Source organism: Anoplopoma fimbria, chromosome 23 (assembly GCF_027596085.1).
Source record: "Anoplopoma fimbria isolate UVic2021 breed Golden Eagle Sablefish chromosome 23, Afim_UVic_2022, whole genome shotgun sequence".
Classification (NCBI taxonomy): Eukaryota; Metazoa; Chordata; class Actinopteri; order Perciformes; family Anoplopomatidae; genus Anoplopoma; species Anoplopoma fimbria.
Genome location: NC_072471.1, coordinates 5,061,077 through 5,079,972, shown reverse-complemented (window position 1 = coordinate 5,079,972; position 18,896 = coordinate 5,061,077). Strand labels below are relative to the sequence as shown.

The 18,896-nt window shown below is 44.0% G+C and overlaps 1 protein-coding gene across 1 annotated transcript in view; it reads left to right on the top strand.

The window, feature by feature from the left end:
- The window catches only part of plxna4 (plexin A4), a 194,632-nt gene that overhangs the window by 10,516 nt on the left and 165,220 nt on the right, over window positions 1-18,896 (top strand). The window contains exon 2 of the mRNA XM_054624328.1: window positions 1,907-2,089. Coding sequence (XP_054480303.1) covers window positions 1,907-2,089 — 183 coding nt within the window. The remainder of the gene's footprint in view (window positions 1-1,906; window positions 2,090-18,896) is intronic.

The following is an 18,896-nucleotide window of genomic DNA, read 5'->3' as shown; positions in this document are numbered from 1 at the left end:
CACTTAGGATTTTTCTTGTGCACCAATATTCATCATTGTTGACTCACTTTGGCATTTCAGCATTGGTATTTCTCTTCTCTCCTTCCTCCATCTGACTTTGGCCTCGTTCCATTTTGTTCTCATCTCAACCCTCTAACCATATGACACGATCTTGACCCGAATTCAGGTCATCTCTATCGATCATTCATACCACTTCGTATAGCCCGAAGCTCATTGTGGTCTCAACCGGTGATGTTCCATTTGTCTAATGAAAGCAGGCCTCGTATTTCCTCTGTGGCTCAGTCAAGAGTCTTCTGATGATGATGATGGCCTTTAGTGAAAGGTTGTGAGGAGACACTTGGTGCTTTCCAGATTGATTGAAAGCCCAGGGGGTGCACTTCCAGCAGTAAAAAAAAAACAGAAAATAAGACATAAACTAAAAGACCCTCTTCCCCCCCACCCCACCCCCCAGAGCACACCACCTCTGACAGCTCAAACCACTAGGCAGCTGTGGATTTGAAATGGTTCAATAGGTTTGAGCCAAATGAAAGCCAGGATCATTTTTGTTGATGTTCTCCATTTTCTTTTGAAGAATGATATTCCAATGTTATGCCCACAACTTTGCCGTTAGCTAAAAGTTAGACTTAAATGTCTCCTGTTTTGCTTTACTTGACATGTTCCTTTTGGGTTAAACATTCATTCAGTTATTTCAGCTAACCTTGTGTTAGACCATTACTGATCATAAGGTAATGTAAGGACTTCATTTGTACACTCAATCAGCAAGAAATGTCTTTTTTATCAACTCATTACAATAATTCTTGTGTTTAATAACTCATACCCTGTATCTCCCCTTACTACTGATATTTTCGGTGCATTTTGAAAGAACGTATCAACTGCCAAGGTCTCTCTTCCAAAAGCTACCCACCACATTGCTAAGCTATTAATCAAGAACGATGCCTGCTTCAGTCTTAAACCCAGTGTTTCAAATCCATCCATACACATAGAAGAATGACCAATCCCCAGCACCATTGTTCTCTTATCAAAACCCATAAGTCATTCTGCCCACACTGACTGCTATGAATATCCCCCCCGCAGGATAAAACACATGCATGCAAACATTAAATGTAGAGAGGCACAATACATGAAACACACGCATCTGTATTTAATAAGAAAATCACAGCAGCATGTCCGCACAGAACGCATAACAGATGAACCTCCATCAAAAGTTATATTTCTCCCCACTCTGATTCAGAATTATATATATATTTAGATGAATTGCAGTGATTTGCCACGGTGTGATGATGCAGCTTTTTTTTTTTTTTCAGTCCGCTCACTTTGAATCTTTTCACATTGAATATCTTGCCGCACCGGCATTTCTGTAGTAGCTGTAACATTGGGTGGACGGTGGGGAATTGTGCCTGACAGAGCACCCTCTGGCACTATTACAGAGCTGGAGCCTGACGGCGGTCTTATTCCATCTTCATCTCTATCTTACTTCTTTCCACATTTGCCGTTTCTTGCATTTAGATCAGCAGACGCACACATAAATACAAACGCTCACACAAACGTACAAACTTTTTCTCCTTTTTTGACCTCCCCCTAAAATGCCTGTCCCTTACAGAAAGACATTCACACAAAAAAACATTCTTATTTTCATAATGTTTGCATTTTATCAGACCAGGTATAATAGTTTTATATCTGGATAACCATGTTCAATGATACCAGACTCCCTGCCTAACTTAACCCAAACCTTCCCCACTCAAGACCTTTGTGGCATGCAGATCCATCTGAAAGAAGAATTCATGAAGTGCTGGCGTAAGCAGTGGCTTTCATGTTATATCTGTAGGCAAAGACGTTTGTATTTCCAGTATTAACGAGGGAATGTGAATCAGATTTGTGATGTGTTCTTCTCTTTTCTCCACTGCAGCTCTTGACCATCGACGATGACTTTTGCGGCCTCGACATGAACGCGCCATTGGGCGTGTCCGAGATGGTGCGTGGCAAGCCGCTCTTCACCGACGCTGTCGACAAAATGTCCTCCGTCATTGCGTACGTCTACAAGAACCACTCGCTGGTCTTCGTGGGCACAAAAAGCGGACGAGTCAAGAAGGTAAGGAGCCGGGAATGTATGGAGGAAAGGTAGCAGAAGAGATGGCTGAATTGATGGAGGCAGAGATTTGGTTTCTCTCTGTTGGGATGTGGAGTAAGGGCTGGGAATTGGGGACTGCTGGATTGGAGGAAGGATAGTAGTAGTGAGGCAGATTGACTTTCAGGCAAATCAGCTGAGTCGGCTGCATTTGCAGTGGGGAAGAGTGTGTGTGTGTGTGTGTGTGTTCATGAAAGAGAGCGTGAATGGAGGATGTGTGTACTTCGCTGTGAAGAGAATTTGAATGTGCCTGTGTGTTTTGAGGGGAGGCGGGGGGGGTCAGGAGAGCCCCTTGAGGGGGTTTTATTCCTAGAGCCAAGCCTATCTGGTATCTCTCAACATCCTCCTCATCCACTGCACCATATATCACACATACACTAGTGTACACACACAGTATCAGGAGTATCGGCTGTACTTTTCCTTCACTTTGGACTTGAATAAAATCCCGAGCCCTGGGGGCAGATTGTAGCTCACATCAGCATGTTGCAGAACTTGCTAGACAGCACAGATCAGCATGTTGCAGAATCGATTAGACAAAGTTTCTTATCGGTTTCTTGAGGCAAATTGAGGGATCAGAATAGAACAAAATACATCATTTACTAAGTGATTTAATTAGCTGCATTACAGTAGCAGTCACATTTGTTTCTTTGATATTTCTTTACATTTTTGTTTAGTAATTTGTAATATAGTGGAGGGAATCTAGATTATTATTATTGCATCATTAGTAATTGTCTGGGCTCTGATGGCTTTGAAGCTCCTGTAAGCCTGTGGAAGTGTTTTTGCAGCTTTGAGTGTCGGCCATCGTGTTTGAGGACATCTTTGACCAGACTTGTCTCTCTTGAAAAACATGTCACAGTCTGTGTGACAGCAAAGCCCTTGGCTAAACAAGATTTGTCTCCTCAGAGTTAAACAGGACTGGATAAGCCGGGTTTTGGCGTGTTGTTGCTTTCCACTCCAGACTCCCCTCATGCCCCCTGTGCCCTCCCCCATGTGGCAGCCCTTTTCTGGGCTAATGGGATGATGCACTGCTGCTAGGTGCGATAGAAGGGTGGTAGCTCCTGTGCTTTTACTCCGACCTCCTCGCACTCACACACACATATCGTAGGCCCGTGACTGAGACTAATTCTGGGGCAGTGAGCCTCACAGGCCTGGGAAAAACAGGCATTGAACAGAGAGGAGGAAAGAGAGAAGGATGGAGTGACTGAGGGAGGCAGAGGAAGGCTGAGCCAGAAGGAAGAGTTTGGACCAATGGACTATATTCTTGAAATGATGCATGCCTTAAAGTGAGAAAGAAAGTTTGTATGTGGATGGTTGAAGGGAGAGAAATGAAAGACGAATCGGAGTAAGTTAAACAAAGATGTGATCGATGTTGAGAAGTGTTTTTCTACCAATTTGCAGGAGCGCTTGTTTTCACATTATTTGTTTTCGTTGTTTGCGGCCCCTGTCTGTGTTTGTCGTTTTTTGTTTCGCGCAGAGTGATCGAGGCAGCGGTTTTCCATGTTGTGAGACAATAACCAACACGTAGGCAGATGTTTCAAACAGTGGAAAATATGTAATTGTGTTTAATACCTACTGCTCATCTCTGGTGATGATTTTGAGTTAGGAATGGGTTATTTAGTGGCTTTGAGTGTTAAAAGAAAGTACAAGTTGCCTTTCTTTGTCTTTCCCTTGGCCTCTCTCCAGACCTGCCTCTCAAAGCCACACATTGACACTTGAGAGAATCCTGTCTGCAAGCTTTTGGCATTGTTCTTATTCAAACAATACAAATGAAGAACACATTTTGCACATATGGTATATTTAGGCCCAAAAAAACGCTCACCATCTTTGACAAAAGCTGATCAATATCCTGTGTCAATACAGACGTTCGCACCATGCGCATTACAATCCCATCCTCCCCTCCCATGTACACACTTCCCCTCCCCTGTCGTTAACTGTATACCATTAGATGACATCACAGGCAATAAAAGCCAACAACAAGACAATAAAAGCTCTGAGCTTCAGTCCTCCTCCTTCATCAGTGACTTTATAACCCCTCTGCTAATGGATGTTGATTTATATACACTCCTCCACCTTACTTGTTCCATCCCTCAACCCCCTCCCCCCCACTCCTCCTCCTCCTCCTCCCTCACTTCTTCTCTCACACACTATCCTTCAGTATTTTTGCAGTTATTTATGATGCTGGGACTAACACGTCACCCTCAATAAATATAAGCATTGCGGTAAAAGAGAGTGGACGGACTTTAATGCAACGGTGTTTGGGTGAGCTGAATGTTATTGTTTACAGGCTCCCGTTTATGACATCATGAAGTTGACTAAGGCAGGAGTCTGAGTGAATTAAATTCAATTTGCTTGTGAAATTGTTTTATGTAATGGGGGTGAGAGTAAAATATCGCTAGTATAACGTGAGCCCGGTGGACCAGACTACACACATGGTTGTTCTTCTATACTGATAATTAGCATATTCATAATAATAATAATAATAATAATCAATCCTTTATTAGTCCCACAATGGGGAAATTATTTCTCTGCATTTAACCCATCCCGGAGGAGCAGTGGGCTGCAATGAAGCGCCCGGGGAGCAACTTGGGGTTAGGTGTCTTGCTCAAGGACACCTCGGCATGTTGCCGGTAGAGGGGTTTGAACCACCAACCTTGTGGTTACGGGACAAGCGCTCTACCTCATGTGCCACAGCCGTCAATATTAACATAATGCATTCCCCAGCCCCTAAACCCAACCTTAATTATCACAAATACATACTTAACCCCAACCCTTACCTCAACTTCAACCTAAACTAGAGATCAACCGGGGACATAGAATGATAATTGAGATAGACTTTGGCAATTAGACTCCATTAACGTTATGTTTTATGTTTTGTATTCCCATGAAGAAAGGACATGTTCTCCTGGAGACTAGATGTTAGTGGTGGGGATGGAGTGAACTGTACAGCTGTTCAAAAAGATGAGCCTTATGTTGATTTTGTTGACATGGGAGAGTAAAAGTGACAGAAAAGGACCAGCCAAAGTTTCCCTTTCACATTGCACTCATGGTCTACCAATTTCAAGTTCATCCTCACAAAGATTGTAGTAAAAAACCACACGCACAAACCCATAACCCTTGCCTTAGATGTCTCTGATGCTGAGTGGCTGTGTTGTGTAAAGTCCGTATTGACACAGTCTAAGCTGAATTTCATAACCCCCTGCTGTCAGCATAAAACAGGCAGTGCTGTCGAATCAGTAGGATTCTGTACAGGCCCTCAGCTACAGCCATGCTTGGCCTTTACTGTCTCAAACAAGGCTTTAGACCCTCACATCACAAAGGGCTTATGTGATCCGTACACCTCCATGCCTTTTTCCTCACTTGTTTGGTTTCCACCTCACTTCTAACTTGTTTGAATTCATCGAACGTCTCTTCATCTTTACTCTTCACCACACTCCTCGCCTCTTTCTCCTCTTATTTCTTTGCTTCCCCTCCATTTCTCCACCTCTGTTTGCCCTCTCCTCATAATTTCCCCACTTCCTTTTTCTCTTAACATCTCCCCTCCCTCCGTCTATCTGTCCATGGCTGAATGGAGCTGCTGTGAGAGCTCTTTGATGGCTACCTCCTGCCACTGGAAGTGAATGGACCATATGGCTTCCGTCAGCCTGTCTGTCGGTCAGTTTGTGTGCGCGTTGGTCTGTGGCTTAAGGAGGAGATGGAGATGTGATGGAGATAAAAGGATGTGGCTCGGTAAGGTTTAAACCCATTTACTGTAGGTCAGTGCACACCAGCAGGTCAAGAGGAAAAGCCTTAACCCCCTGCAGGCTTCGGTTTAGTTTCTGGTCATCTGGTCAGACTACACATTAGCATGAGAGGTACACGTCTGCACGGACACACATGCATGATACTCAAACACTGCACACGATTGCATGTATTGAGATAAGCACACATGGATGCATCAGTGAACACACACTCCAGCCTGTGTGCACGCTGTTGGACAAAGGCTGGTCAGGTACCTCCATGGGGCCGTGGGGGGTGAGGAGGACTATGGGATGAGGGGGAGTTATGGAGGGTAGAAGTGGAGAAGGGAGAGAGGGAAGAGATGAGATTGAGGATTGGCCACCTGCAGAGGTGCTAATGCATCCAAGCTCTGTCCTTCCCGATGGGGGAGCATCGTCGCTCAATACAATGAGCAGCTAACCTTGAACTTGACATAGACAAAAGCATGGCATGCAGAGGTAGTGAGGTCGAAGAAGCTTGGGGGTAAATGTGTGTGTTTCTGTCCTCTGTACGGCGACATAGGCAGACACATGCATGCCATTTGGATTGATCGTACAGAGGAGACAAAAGAAAGAAAAACATCTTCTTCACAGCGCATTTCTCAGTATTTGGCCAAAGGCAAAGAGCATCGCTTTGGGTTGTGACAATTCGTTCACGTCTTAACCAAAGCCACTACTTTTCAATCTGTTCCAGTCAGACAGAGAAAAGGGAACACTATGAAGAAGAAGAAGAAGAAGAAGAAGAAGAAGAAGAAGAAGAAGAAGAAGAAGAAGAAGAAGAAGAAGAAGAAGAAGAAGAAGCAAACACATGAATGAAGAAGAAGCTTGCAGGAGTGGTATAGAGAGAGAGAGAGAGAGAGAGAGAGAGAGAGAGAGAGAGAGAGAGAGATCTGTCATTTAAGGTTGTCAGGGGAAATGGCATGAGCCAGAAACGGGTCAATTCCAACGCTGAATGGTTAATGTTTGTGGTTTGGAAGGGAAAGGTCAAACTCCCACTTTTGACTCAACCTCTGCCTATTTCTCTTGTTCCTTTTGGCTACTCAAAAGCTTTTTCGGGTAAAGGAAACTTTAATGTTTGCTCAGAGACTCTTTAAACCTTGCAGTCTAATCTGAGAAGAATGGTTTGATATGAATGAAATATATGTCAGATTATTTCCTTTTGAATTTATTACAATCACAATTAACTTTGTATTGCTGCGGCATTCCCTGTCTAATAAATTAACCGGACTGTTCTGCTGACTGCCTTTGCTGTTGGAACAATACATTATGGATGGATGGATGTACGATCTTGTGGGTGTGAGAGCTTTTACGTGAGATATTTATTGCTCTGGACCAGTCCCATATGTTCTGTGGGTTGATTGTGTCCTTGTTTCCCATGTGCAGTGTGTGTGCGTGTCTCTCCGTGTGTGTGTGTGATGGGTTGGTTAGCCCCAGATGCAGATTATTGAAATGGGCTGAGCTGAGCCATGGTCAGTGGAGCAGAGGATTAACTGCTTAGAGCTAATGATGAAATATGCTTTAGGACAGCGGGCAGGCATCGTGTGTGTGTGTGTGTGTGTGTGTGTGTGTGTGTGTGTGTGTGTGTGTGTGTGTGTGTGTGTGTGTGTGTGTGTGTGTGTGTGTGTGTGTGTGTGTGTGTGTGGACAGTGGTTTGTGATTTAAGCCCCCTCCCCACCCTTGTTATGTTATAAACACAATGTTCTTCAACACAGGTGCACACAGACGCACACACTGCTACTATCGTCCTGGCCAGTAGCCATTACAACCCCACCCAGTAGTCCATTCATTCTGCCCAGTGGTCTAAACCGCTGCTGCATTCAGCAAGTATTCCCAGAATGTCAATGTTCACATACTATTAAGTATTCTTCAGCAGTCTTCCTAGTTGCCTTGGCACTGTGTGTGTGTGTGTGTGTGTGTGTGTGTGTGTGTGTGTGTGTGTGTGTGTGTGTGTGTGTGTGTGTGTGTGTGTGTGTGTGTGTGTGTGTGTGTGTGTGTGTGTTGCTGCTCCCACACCAGCTAGTGCAGCAACACACACTAAAGCATGCTCAGTAGTGGGTTGCCATGGTAGCACAGGCTGTTCCACACACAGGATAGAATGTATAGAAGGCATCAATGCAGGGAACACACACACACACACACACACACACACACACACACACACACACACACACACACACACACACACACACACACACACACACACACACACACACACACACACACACACACACACATTCATATCTAAGAGTATATTTTGATACATGTGTTTCATTTGCAGATAAGCTCACAGAACAGTATACACATAATGTACATTATGCTGATACAATGGGCTGCTGCACATCAGGACGATCTGACGTGATGATCGTGGGCTGGTGTAAGATGACAGGTGCTGTTGACCTCACAGCTATAAGGCTGATTGAACACACGCAGTATTAATGTGTTTGTGTTTTGGTCTCGCTGTGTTAACTGCTGTCTGTTACCCAGCTTTACTCCGCTATTTGTTGCAGAGATAGAAGGGCATGTCAATGGAAACCCCCCGCCACCTTATGCTTCTTTTCTCAGCTCTTTTCTTTTTTTTGCACCATTGTTCCTGGCCAATTGTTTCCACATACATCTTCTTCTGGTAATTGCTTGGTGCACAATGTTTGCTTAGGCTCCCATCAAAAGACCAATTTCTCCCCTAGATTCAGGGAGGTGGTAAATAGTACGTGTGTGTGTGTGTGTGTCTCTGTGTCTATATTAGAATATTCTGGGCAGAAAATCCCGCGAGCTAATGAGAAGTGAAGTCCAGCAATGGCTTGGGAAGAGGATCAAAAGGTAGTGCTTGCCTTGTGTGCTCACAATTCCCACTATACTTGTCGTGCCAGCTGCCAACACAAAATACACCTCGTCCAGTAGCCAGGCGGTCTGACTGGGCAGCAGACAGAGTCCATGTTGAATTCAGTCAGGAAGTGTTCGCTCGGGGTAGGAGTTGGAAGGAGGAAGGGAATAAGATGAGGAATAGACGATGGGGAGGAGAAACAGAAAATGCAGGCAAAGTGGGCATGGATTGGGAGTTGAAGGATGAAACTGATGTAGAGTTAAAAAAAGATGAGGAGGAGATCAAGAGAGAGATGGTTAGATGGATGGATGCATGATAGAGAAACAGAAAAGACAGATGGAGAGATGCAGTGAGGGATATATTGCTGGGAGATGAAATGTGCGCCACATGGTGCGGATGAGAGAGAAAAGTACAGATGGATGGATGCAGAGATAAACTCAGGGCTAAATAATCCAAAGGGAAAAAAGAAAAGGTGGAGGGACAAACAAGGGACCACCGGTGTGTGATGGAGCATTGTCTTCCAGACAGAACAGAATTTATCCCTGCTACACACACACACACACACACACACACACACACACACACACACACACACACACACACACACACACACCTCAACGTTTCCCTTTGGCCATTCAGCGAGACCCTTGTGTTTAGTTGATGAAACACATGAGGGAAGAGGAGGAAAGCAATCTCTCCTCTGATTTAGACGGAGTATCACATGGTGCTCGGGTTAGCAAAGAGCAGCCGCTGTGCACTCTGCCTTCCTGACTCCGCAGATACACAAAGTGCCCTGGTCTGGGGGATGACATTGCTTGTGCATTCAGCGTGTCAACCTTCGTGTGTGTGTATGTGGTCGTATGCAAAAAATAGCTGTTTCACCTCACGCGTGTCATTCAGGTGTGTATTTATAGATGCCATTGCTGTAGCTTGGCCGTATCCCTCCTTTCCAGGGCTTCTTTATAATTGATGAGCTGCCAGGGGCTGAGCTGGGCAATAGCGCTCATCCACACACACACAGACACAGACACAGACACACACACAAACACACACACACACACCCAACCTCAGTAACCAGCCACTTTACTGCAGGTTTACACCATGTTTACACATGCACACTAAGTCAGAACCATGCGATTGCTTTAAACTCTCCTGTATTGTGGCAGCTTGTCGCCAAGGAGAGCCTCCAGCTATGAATCATGGTCCATGCACCATGGTGCTGCAGCCTAGATGCTCTTTATATTGCTCTGACTTGCTGATTAGCTGCAACATCTCATATTCGGAATGAAATTAAACTACATTGGAATGTCCACTTGATGTTGTGGTGATGGACTTTTAAACATTTTTTCTGACATTCTTTTGATATTAAATCAGTATTCAGACACAAGCCTTGCAGAAATCTATTTTATTATTTACACAGATCTTTTCTCACATGGGAAAGTGGAAGAGAGTGGGTTGAACAGCTACAGAAAGAAGCGAATGGCAAAGAGAGACTGAAAGAGTGTAGAGGGCAAAATTGGTGAGCACAAATGACGGGTGAAAGCTACAGAGATGGAGAGAATGTCGAGAAAGGGTAAAGGGAGACAGTCTGATGGGAGGAGAGGGTGAGAGCGGTGAAATAGAGTTTGATGTTCATTTCACTCTTGTGAGTCTGCACCTGTTGAGAAGAGTACCAGTATGTGGCAGGCTATTGAGCCGTGAGCAATTTGAGTGGCTATTCTCCGCAGTGTGTACATGGAGTTGAAAGGCTCGAGCCAGCAGAGAAGTTGGAGGAGAGAAAGATGAGTAACTTCTGATCTTTCTGTTTCCTGGCAGTTTGAACTGTAGTTGACTCTGAAGTGTTGCTGGCTCAGGGTTAAGACAACGTTGGCTGCTGTGCTTTGATCGCAAAGTATCATTTGCGCCTGTCGTTTCAAAAAAGAAATAATCTCTGCTCAGTTTGTATAGTACTTCAGCAAGTAATCTCCAAATTCCTAGATTTTTTGGGAGAACTACTACTTTGTCAGTTCATTCGGGGGCGGCTGTGGCACATGAGGTAGAGCGCTTGTCCCGTAACCACAAAGTTGGTGGTTCGAACCCCTCTACCGGCAACATGCGGAGGTGTCCTTGAGCGAGACACCTAACCCCAAGTTGCTCCCCGGGGCTTCATTGCAGCCCACTGCTCCTCCGGGATGGGTTAAATGCAGAGAAATAATTTCCCCATTGTGGGACTAATAAAGGCTTAATTATTATTATTATTATTGACTTTTGTGTGTTTGATATTCACTATCCACTGTTTGGACTGAAAGACTGCAGCAAGCTAAGAATGTATTGACTGATAAAACATTTTTTATCTACTGTGGGTGGATAAAAGCATAACATGAAAAACTTTTGTCCAATGCAATCGTCCTAATACTGCTCATTATTACTTTTCAATTTACCTTTCAGTAGTTCTGCCCATGATTGGTTCCTGTCAGAATGATGACAAACTATTTACCCTCAGCTGATTGATTAGCAGTTCATGTTCTGATCCTATGATTAATCTAAACCTGCTCCGTAGCAGGTCAGCCATGTTTTTGGTAATCATTTCAGTTTAAACGTGATCCAGCTTTGTGATTCTGGAAAGCCTGAGTTACGGTAATCCCAAAGTTAGCCGCTAATCTGCTTTTGTAAAAAAAAAAAGAAGAAAAAAAAGAAAGAAAGCTGCTTCCCCCAGCGATGTACTGTAAACACACACTCTCTCTCCATAAGCACACGTGAATAAACTCATATGCACAGGCATTCTGATCTACACTGGAAGACATGGTGGAAGAAGAATAAAATCTACAAACATCATATCATAAATGTGCAGTCAAATAGTTTTGGATTGACATAAGCATCTGACAACACAGCCATGCTTCAGATGATATAAGATAATTGTATTAGTTACATCTCTCAAATGTTCATACTCAAAAAAAACCCACATCAGACTCTTTCTCTATACCTCGCCTGTCAAGCTCTCTCTTAAAGCCTAGATCCACTCAGCCAGTTAATTAGCATCACTATTAACATTCTTCAGCCATATCAAGTCTGTGTCAAGCCAGCAAATGGGAATGTAATTATGTCCAAAGCTTTCTCTCTTCCACTGATTTACCATTGAGTCCGTAACTACAGAGAAACACTCCAAACAAAGCTGTCTCCCACACACCTACACATTTACACCGACTTCTACTCATGTCAAAGGTTGGCTGAACAGTTAAGATTCACCCTCAGCTGCTGCTGGTGAATTAATCTGCTTTTTTTCTTCTTCTGTGCATTGGTAGAAGCGCTTGAATTGGCATTAATTACTCTTGTGTAGCCGACTGTGAAGGCATGGGCTCTCCAGCACCTAATTAACAATTCCTAAAAGTAGTTTAATCTTGATTAAATGGTAAAGAAAAAATTAACAGTAGCTGCTGCACCCCCAACAAAATGACAGTGCATCAATTATCATTTCCATTTTGTTTTCATGCGTTGGCATTTGCCTGTGTGCGAGTACCAAATAATTGCATGGCGACTGTTAATTTGCGCTCCAGCAGTAGAAAATCAATACAATGTCTATAGCAACTAGTCACACAGTGTGTTGCTGCTCAGCGGATGGATGGCTAGCAGTAACGCTATCAGGGCCACAGTGTAATCTCCTATCAATACCTCTTTTACCATTATTAAGGTGCAGTCTGAGGATCATAACTATAGGTTCATGATGATCAAGGATAAGTGAAGACTCGTGTTCTTTTTCATTTCGGGCCTGGTTTATTAGAGGCAAAGTAATGTTCTCCTTGTCGAGTACGTCTCTCTTTCTTCTTCATTCCACTCTAGACAAACTTTCATCACTTTGTGTGTAATGGATTTTTCTCAAAATCACTGATGGATGACTGGTTGAAGCAGATCCATTTTCTTCCCATTTTTTCTCAGTGGTAGTGCATGTAGGGCCCCGTATTTCTGCAATAACTCCCATTCTTTGGATTCGTAGAAGCAACTCCTCGCTCTCTCTCTCTCTCTCATTCGTTGCCTCTTTCTCTCTTCTATATCTCCATCCTCTCCTCTCTGACTTACCTCCACCTCTCCATGTCTCTGTGATACACGGCTGAGTCTGTGCAGCTATAGAGGACACGCCGATGCAGGTGAGCCCCCCCCCCTTCCCTGCACGCCTGTAGCCAATCATTGCACACCGCGGGTCTCTTGAGGCGACTGGTGCCTCCCACACACACCTTTTTTTCTCTCCTCCACCTCTTCCTTCTCTCTTTCTCCGTCTCTCTCCCCCCTCTCTCTCTCTCTCTCTCCCTCTGCAGAGAACAGTTTGCCTCACAACTGGGTCATTCTCTCTCCTCCCTGCAGTAAACGCTAGAAGCCAGTCAGGGAGGCTAGGTTAGACTAGGCTGCAGTGTGCAGCAAGGCTCAACTGCAACGGAGACTTTGGGAGACTGCAGATGAAAGTTTGTGCCGTTGAGGAGGGTGGTGCTTGTTTGCGTGTATGTGGGAGTATTGCACACCTGTTGAGATTGCAGGTAGATGTAGATGGAACATGTAAATGTGTGAATGGGAGGTGTGCTTGTACATATTTGTATATATTACGTATTCTAAAGCTTCTGTCAGCCTTCACATGTATTAAGTCTCTTGCAAACATCAGCTGCATCTCCCAGCACCTGTTTATTTGCTTGTTTTGCTTTATTTGCACACATTCTTATATCGCTCAGCTTATCCTCCCACTCATCTCAGAGACACACACAGACACACATGCTCACGCACAAACACACACACCTTCTAATGTAGCGGCGGCGGCGGTGGTGTCGGTGGGTTGCGATTTAGATTACTCTGACTCGCCCATTAAGCAGATGCAGGCGTAAACATCTTTTTAAAAAGGTCCCTGGGTCTGTCTGTTTGACATCAAGACTTTGAAGTGTGCCTCAGGTACCGAAGCTGCTTCATAGACAAAAATGACAGCAGTGACGGAAAGCGAGAGAGATTGGGAGAGTAAATAAATGAGATGGAAGGAGAGAGAGAGAGAGAGACTGAGAGAGGAATGCTGGAGGAGATATGAAAAAGACAGCAGATGGAAGGAAAAAAAGAGAAATAGAATTAACATCTGTAATCTTGCACACCTAGCCTCGCAGTCTTCTCATTCCTCTCATCCCTTTTCTTTTCCCATCCCACACACAGGCCATAATAAGTGGATTTTTATCTCTGCTACACCAGCACTCCCAAAGGATTATGGGATTCCCCCCCAGTTTCACACACATAATGGTACTTGCCAATCTGCAGTTAGAGACACTTATTGTTTTTAAGGAGCAAGACAGAATTGGTCAAAGGCTCTCCTTTTTAAAGTGTTGTTGGCCTGCTGCTGTGGTTTCTTCTCTGCATTAGCAGCCGTGCTGTAATCTGTGTTTGGTTTGAAGTTTACACAGTCTCCCATCACTGTCTAGACTCAGACACATTATCAGTGGCCTGTGTCAGCTGAAGGTGTGTGGTCTCTCCCCTCTTTCTCTCTAACTCTCACCTTCAACCAGAGCGGGATGAAAGGTGTTGCCCCCATCTTCAGCCATGCTTGCTGTTTACAGAAACGGATTCTTAGCTCTCACATGTAGTTACACACAAACTGATGCGTTTTCTGCCCTACGACTACACAGTTGACACGTGCACCAGACATCTTAAACAGGCAGAAAAGCACTGGAACAAGAACCCCTTTAATCTTTACATAGTACATACAACTTACCATAGCCTGATAGACGTATGCAGTTGTACATTTGAGGCAGTTTTAATTGATTGTCATTGTTCTCAAATGTTATCTTTTGCTTAAAATGCCCGATTCATGGAGAGTATATGGTTTCACAGATGAGTCGCCCTAAATTTGGTTATGTGGACAAGATATATTTTTTGCAAATATATCGTTGTTGTTGTTGTTTTAGTGGTATATACATTTAAGGCAGCCTTAAGCGTCTCTGAGGACATTGCTATTATCTCCATAGATAACATGTTCAGGTCTAGCCTGGATATGGCTAACTCGCTTGCAAACACTTGCTACATGTCTCAACTTCTGCCTGATTTTAATGTAGCTATTTGTCAGTTGTGTCCGAGGTATGATGTTGTGTGTGCCCCCCTCCCCCTCCGTTTCCCCATCAACTCCTGCCAACTAAAACCCAGTGAGGGATCCAGTGCAGCTCTTCATTAATTGTTTTTAGGAGAGCAACAACCCCAGAGTCCAGAATCACGAGCATAAACAAGCTGTTTGTGACACCTTTTGGAGCAGTTGCACATGAGTCTCGATCACTACACACCCACTATCTCTCTCCTTAACTCCCTCTGTCTCTCAGCCAGTGCCAGCTCCTTCCTGCTTGATATTCATCCCTGCTGTGAGGCTGGACTCGTGGTTTGTTTAACATGGATGGCAAAATAGACCTCCAGTGTGATACTGTGTGTGTGTGTGTGTGTCTGTGAGTGTATGTGTTGGTATCTATTTCGAAGGTATGTTCTTTATAAACATTCACAATCACTGTAATAGAAAAATACAGTAGGAGCAGAGGCACCCAGCATGATGTGAGAGATTTGTCAGATAAGTTGAGGGAGGGATTCTATTAGGAGTGCTGGCTACCTATTTTTCCCTCTAATGTAGCTCAAAACAAATCGGAAATGATCCAGTGGGAAAAGTTGTGAGAGAACGGCGATGCTTTTTGTTCAGCACAATGCTCCTTTGAGAGCTAAAGCATCAAAAAGTGTCGCGAATACCATGTGTTCCTCTCCTATCTGTCAGAAAATTGTCTGCCAGCATGACATTAGCCAGCAAGTCCAGTCATTGCTTACTGCTGTAATAGTAAAAGATGGATTTAGGTTACCCATCACAGTAGCACTGCAGCACCACAAACTGGAGCTCTGTGTGCTTAGAGAGGTGTGTGTGTTTGCATGCATCTGTGTGTTGGTAGTACCTGCCTGAATCCTCTAAAAGCCAGCACCATGGATATATTTTATCCCTTTCTCCACGTCCTTGATTCATGACACATGATCACCCTGGGAAATTTGACTTCCATGGACACTCTGATGTGAACCCCCCCATCCACCCCAATTCCATTTTTTCTCTGTCTGCGTTCATTGTTGACTAAAACTCAATGCAGCATCTCGTCTGCACTGCTCCCTGGAGATAGAGGCCTAGTTTTTACCTCCCCACATGTAATCAACTTCTCCTCTTTTATTAAAGTTAAGCCATTAGCACATAGAGGAAGGGGGGTGGGGTGGGGGGAGCTTAGTCCCAGAATGTGCTGAATATCTATCAGAGAAAAGGATTTGGGTACAGACAAGTGATGGAGAGAGAAGGTGAGAAGAGCACATAGAGGGCTGGAGAAAATGTGCATTAAATATGTCATGTAACAAGAAATTGGAAGGAAATAGGAAATAGAGACGTAGAAGAGACTGCATCCCTTTGTCTCACTTCAACACTCCTCCCTTCTTTGTGTCTTCATCTTTTAGTAAATCTTTGTCTCTGTCTGTGTTTGGCTAACAAGCCACAAGCGTTGCCAGGCAGGCGCGTGGCTGTGGCCGTTCCATCTGGTTTGGCTCTCCAGATCTCTCTCGTTAGGCCATTACTGCCGTTTAGTCTCAGCTGCCCGCTCCTACAACTGGCAAACCAACCAAACCACTGTCCTCCTCTCCTTCTGCCGCCACCATCATAGCTTGGCCCCGGTCCTTGGTAGCAGCTTAACTGTCAGCTCCAAGTCCTGTCCAGTAAGCTTTGCATCCACATAGAAAGTGCTGTCAGTCCCAGAAAAGCAAAATCCAATCGTCACCAGTGGAGTTTATTTGGGACCAAACCCTGCTGTGAACACAGACGCTTCCTACTTTTTGGGATTCCCATTTTACATGATATTTTTCAAATGTAAAAAAAAATCCAAAAATGCAGCAATCAAAAGGATATTTTAAAAAAAAAAGAAGAAAAAACACAACAAGCATCATTCTTGCACCATATTGCATCATCAGCACACGTTAAGTATACTTTTAAAGGTGGATCCAGGTTTAGCTCTATTTATTCTCACCAGTACCTTGTGTTGTGATACAATGCCCTACAGTTTAGGCTCTGATTCCCTGGCGGCTTAGCACACTACAGATGTAACTGTGTGTGTTAGAACATGTTGGCAGGCACCCCGTTTCACACAGCGTGGGCTACAGACTTGGCCGACGAAGACACACCAAGGGAAACACGTTCCGAAATAGAAACATCAGTCCCACTCACTTCTATCCAGACGGATGAAGAAATGGGAAAGCATAGAGGTAGCGATGGATGCCAAAGTATGGAGAAGGAGCTCGCAGCTTTGCTCACATGATCTGTTTGTCAGTCAAATAATCTCCCAGTGGGCTGACATTGCACCGTGTTTTTCCTCCTTAATCAATCCCGGTGTTAAAAGCACTACTCAGCGGAGGTTTTTGATTCAACACTCCAATCTTGCACGAGATCATCAGTCCAGCTAGCAGCTGCTGGATAAGCTACTCCTTTCTGATTTGCACATAAGGTCTAACGTGTCTCCCAGTAGTTGAATAATGAGCTTGCGGTGCCAATTTGGGAGTTGTGGCAGGTGGGGGTGGTGCATGTTGGATGAAATGCAAAATGAGCAAAACGAGCAAATGAGGAGGAGGAAGGGAGGGTGCATTATAATCTCTTAGGAAAATGTTATTTGGACTTCATTTGTCCCAGAAGAATGCCAGCAAAAGGGATAGAGCAGTCCAGAGACATAACAAGTCAGTTTTTCTTTTTGCTCAAAATAATATTGAAGATAAATTCCGTACCCTTCATCCTTTATCTTATCCTTTCTTTCCTTCCCTTCATTGATTCCCTTTAGTGCTCCCTTTTACGTCTCCCCAGGAGCAAAATAAATACACACTAGGGTCATCCCATAATTGGTGATTATTTTAAGCCTTCAATATGCTAAAAAGGCCATTTAATAAAGCTTGAAGTCTGTAACAATTTTTTATGAAAATTCACAGTGAAGGTGTGAAGCTGCATATTTAGATTCTCCTAATAATACATGTGTTAATAAGTAGATAGATGCTGATTCAGTCAAAAAGGCTGTAAGCCATGCAAAAGATTTGTTAACACTTGGAGATAAAAGTGGCCCAACACACACTGAACTGAACCGTCGATGCTTTCTGTCGAGACTCCAAGCTTGTTTTCTCGAGCAGCATTTTGTCCTTAGTTAAAAAATGAAGTATGTTTCTATCAGTATAACCCTTCCCATTAAAACAAATCATCTCTCACACTGTTCCCACATAAACACACATGGATGTGTTCACGGGCACACACTCGTACACTCAAACACTTAGCTTCCTCATGTTAAATGGCCACTAATTCTCTGTATCAGGGGATTATACATAATTGATTTACGGATGAGGAGTGAAATTACTCATCAGTTGAAAGGGAAAAAAGGCATTTTGTCTTCAGGCTGCAGCGTGCCAAACTGTGTTCTGGAGTTATGTGCTGTAGTGCTCAAGTCCATCCATACAGCCTGTGTTGATCCAATGCAGTTCAGTACTTACTGTATGTCCAAAACTGATATGGTTACATAACGTAGTAATTAGTTGCAAAATATTGAACAAATTGAATTACTTGGAAATTGTCATCATCCAAGATATTGGACCCCAAGGCCTGCTAATAACAGTAGTCTGTCTTGTTCTTGTTGTTGGCCAGCAGACCCAAGGCTGAGTAGAAAGAATATACACACTAACCACACTAAACTTTGACATTGTCCCAACTCTGCCTCATACGCAAAGACCGCAGTCAACATTTTTTTCCTCACATTTGGATATATCCCCTCTATGAGCTTGTGTGTGTGTTTGTGCGTCAACAGAAATCTGAGCCAGCACTGAACACCAACCCATCAAAGGCGATTCATTGTGTTAGCATACAGCGGTAAAAGGATCTGTGTCTACATTACAGTTGATATGGCCGATCCATTTCAGTACAGTTTGATGTTTTCCCCTCGGCCCTCTGTTAATAAAAGTGGAGGCATTCTCCCCCTCGTGTTTCCTGTACAGTGATAGCATATCTAGACCGGCCGATGTTGCCAGGCACTGTTGCTTGGCAACTATTTATCTACTATTATGGGATTCTGCAGGGGCTCAATGGGGAAGTTAGCACGGACAATTTGGCCTTCTGTTTTGCAGGCTATGTGATGTCATGTTATGCATATTCAAGTCGCAAGTGTGAGTATTCTGCTGC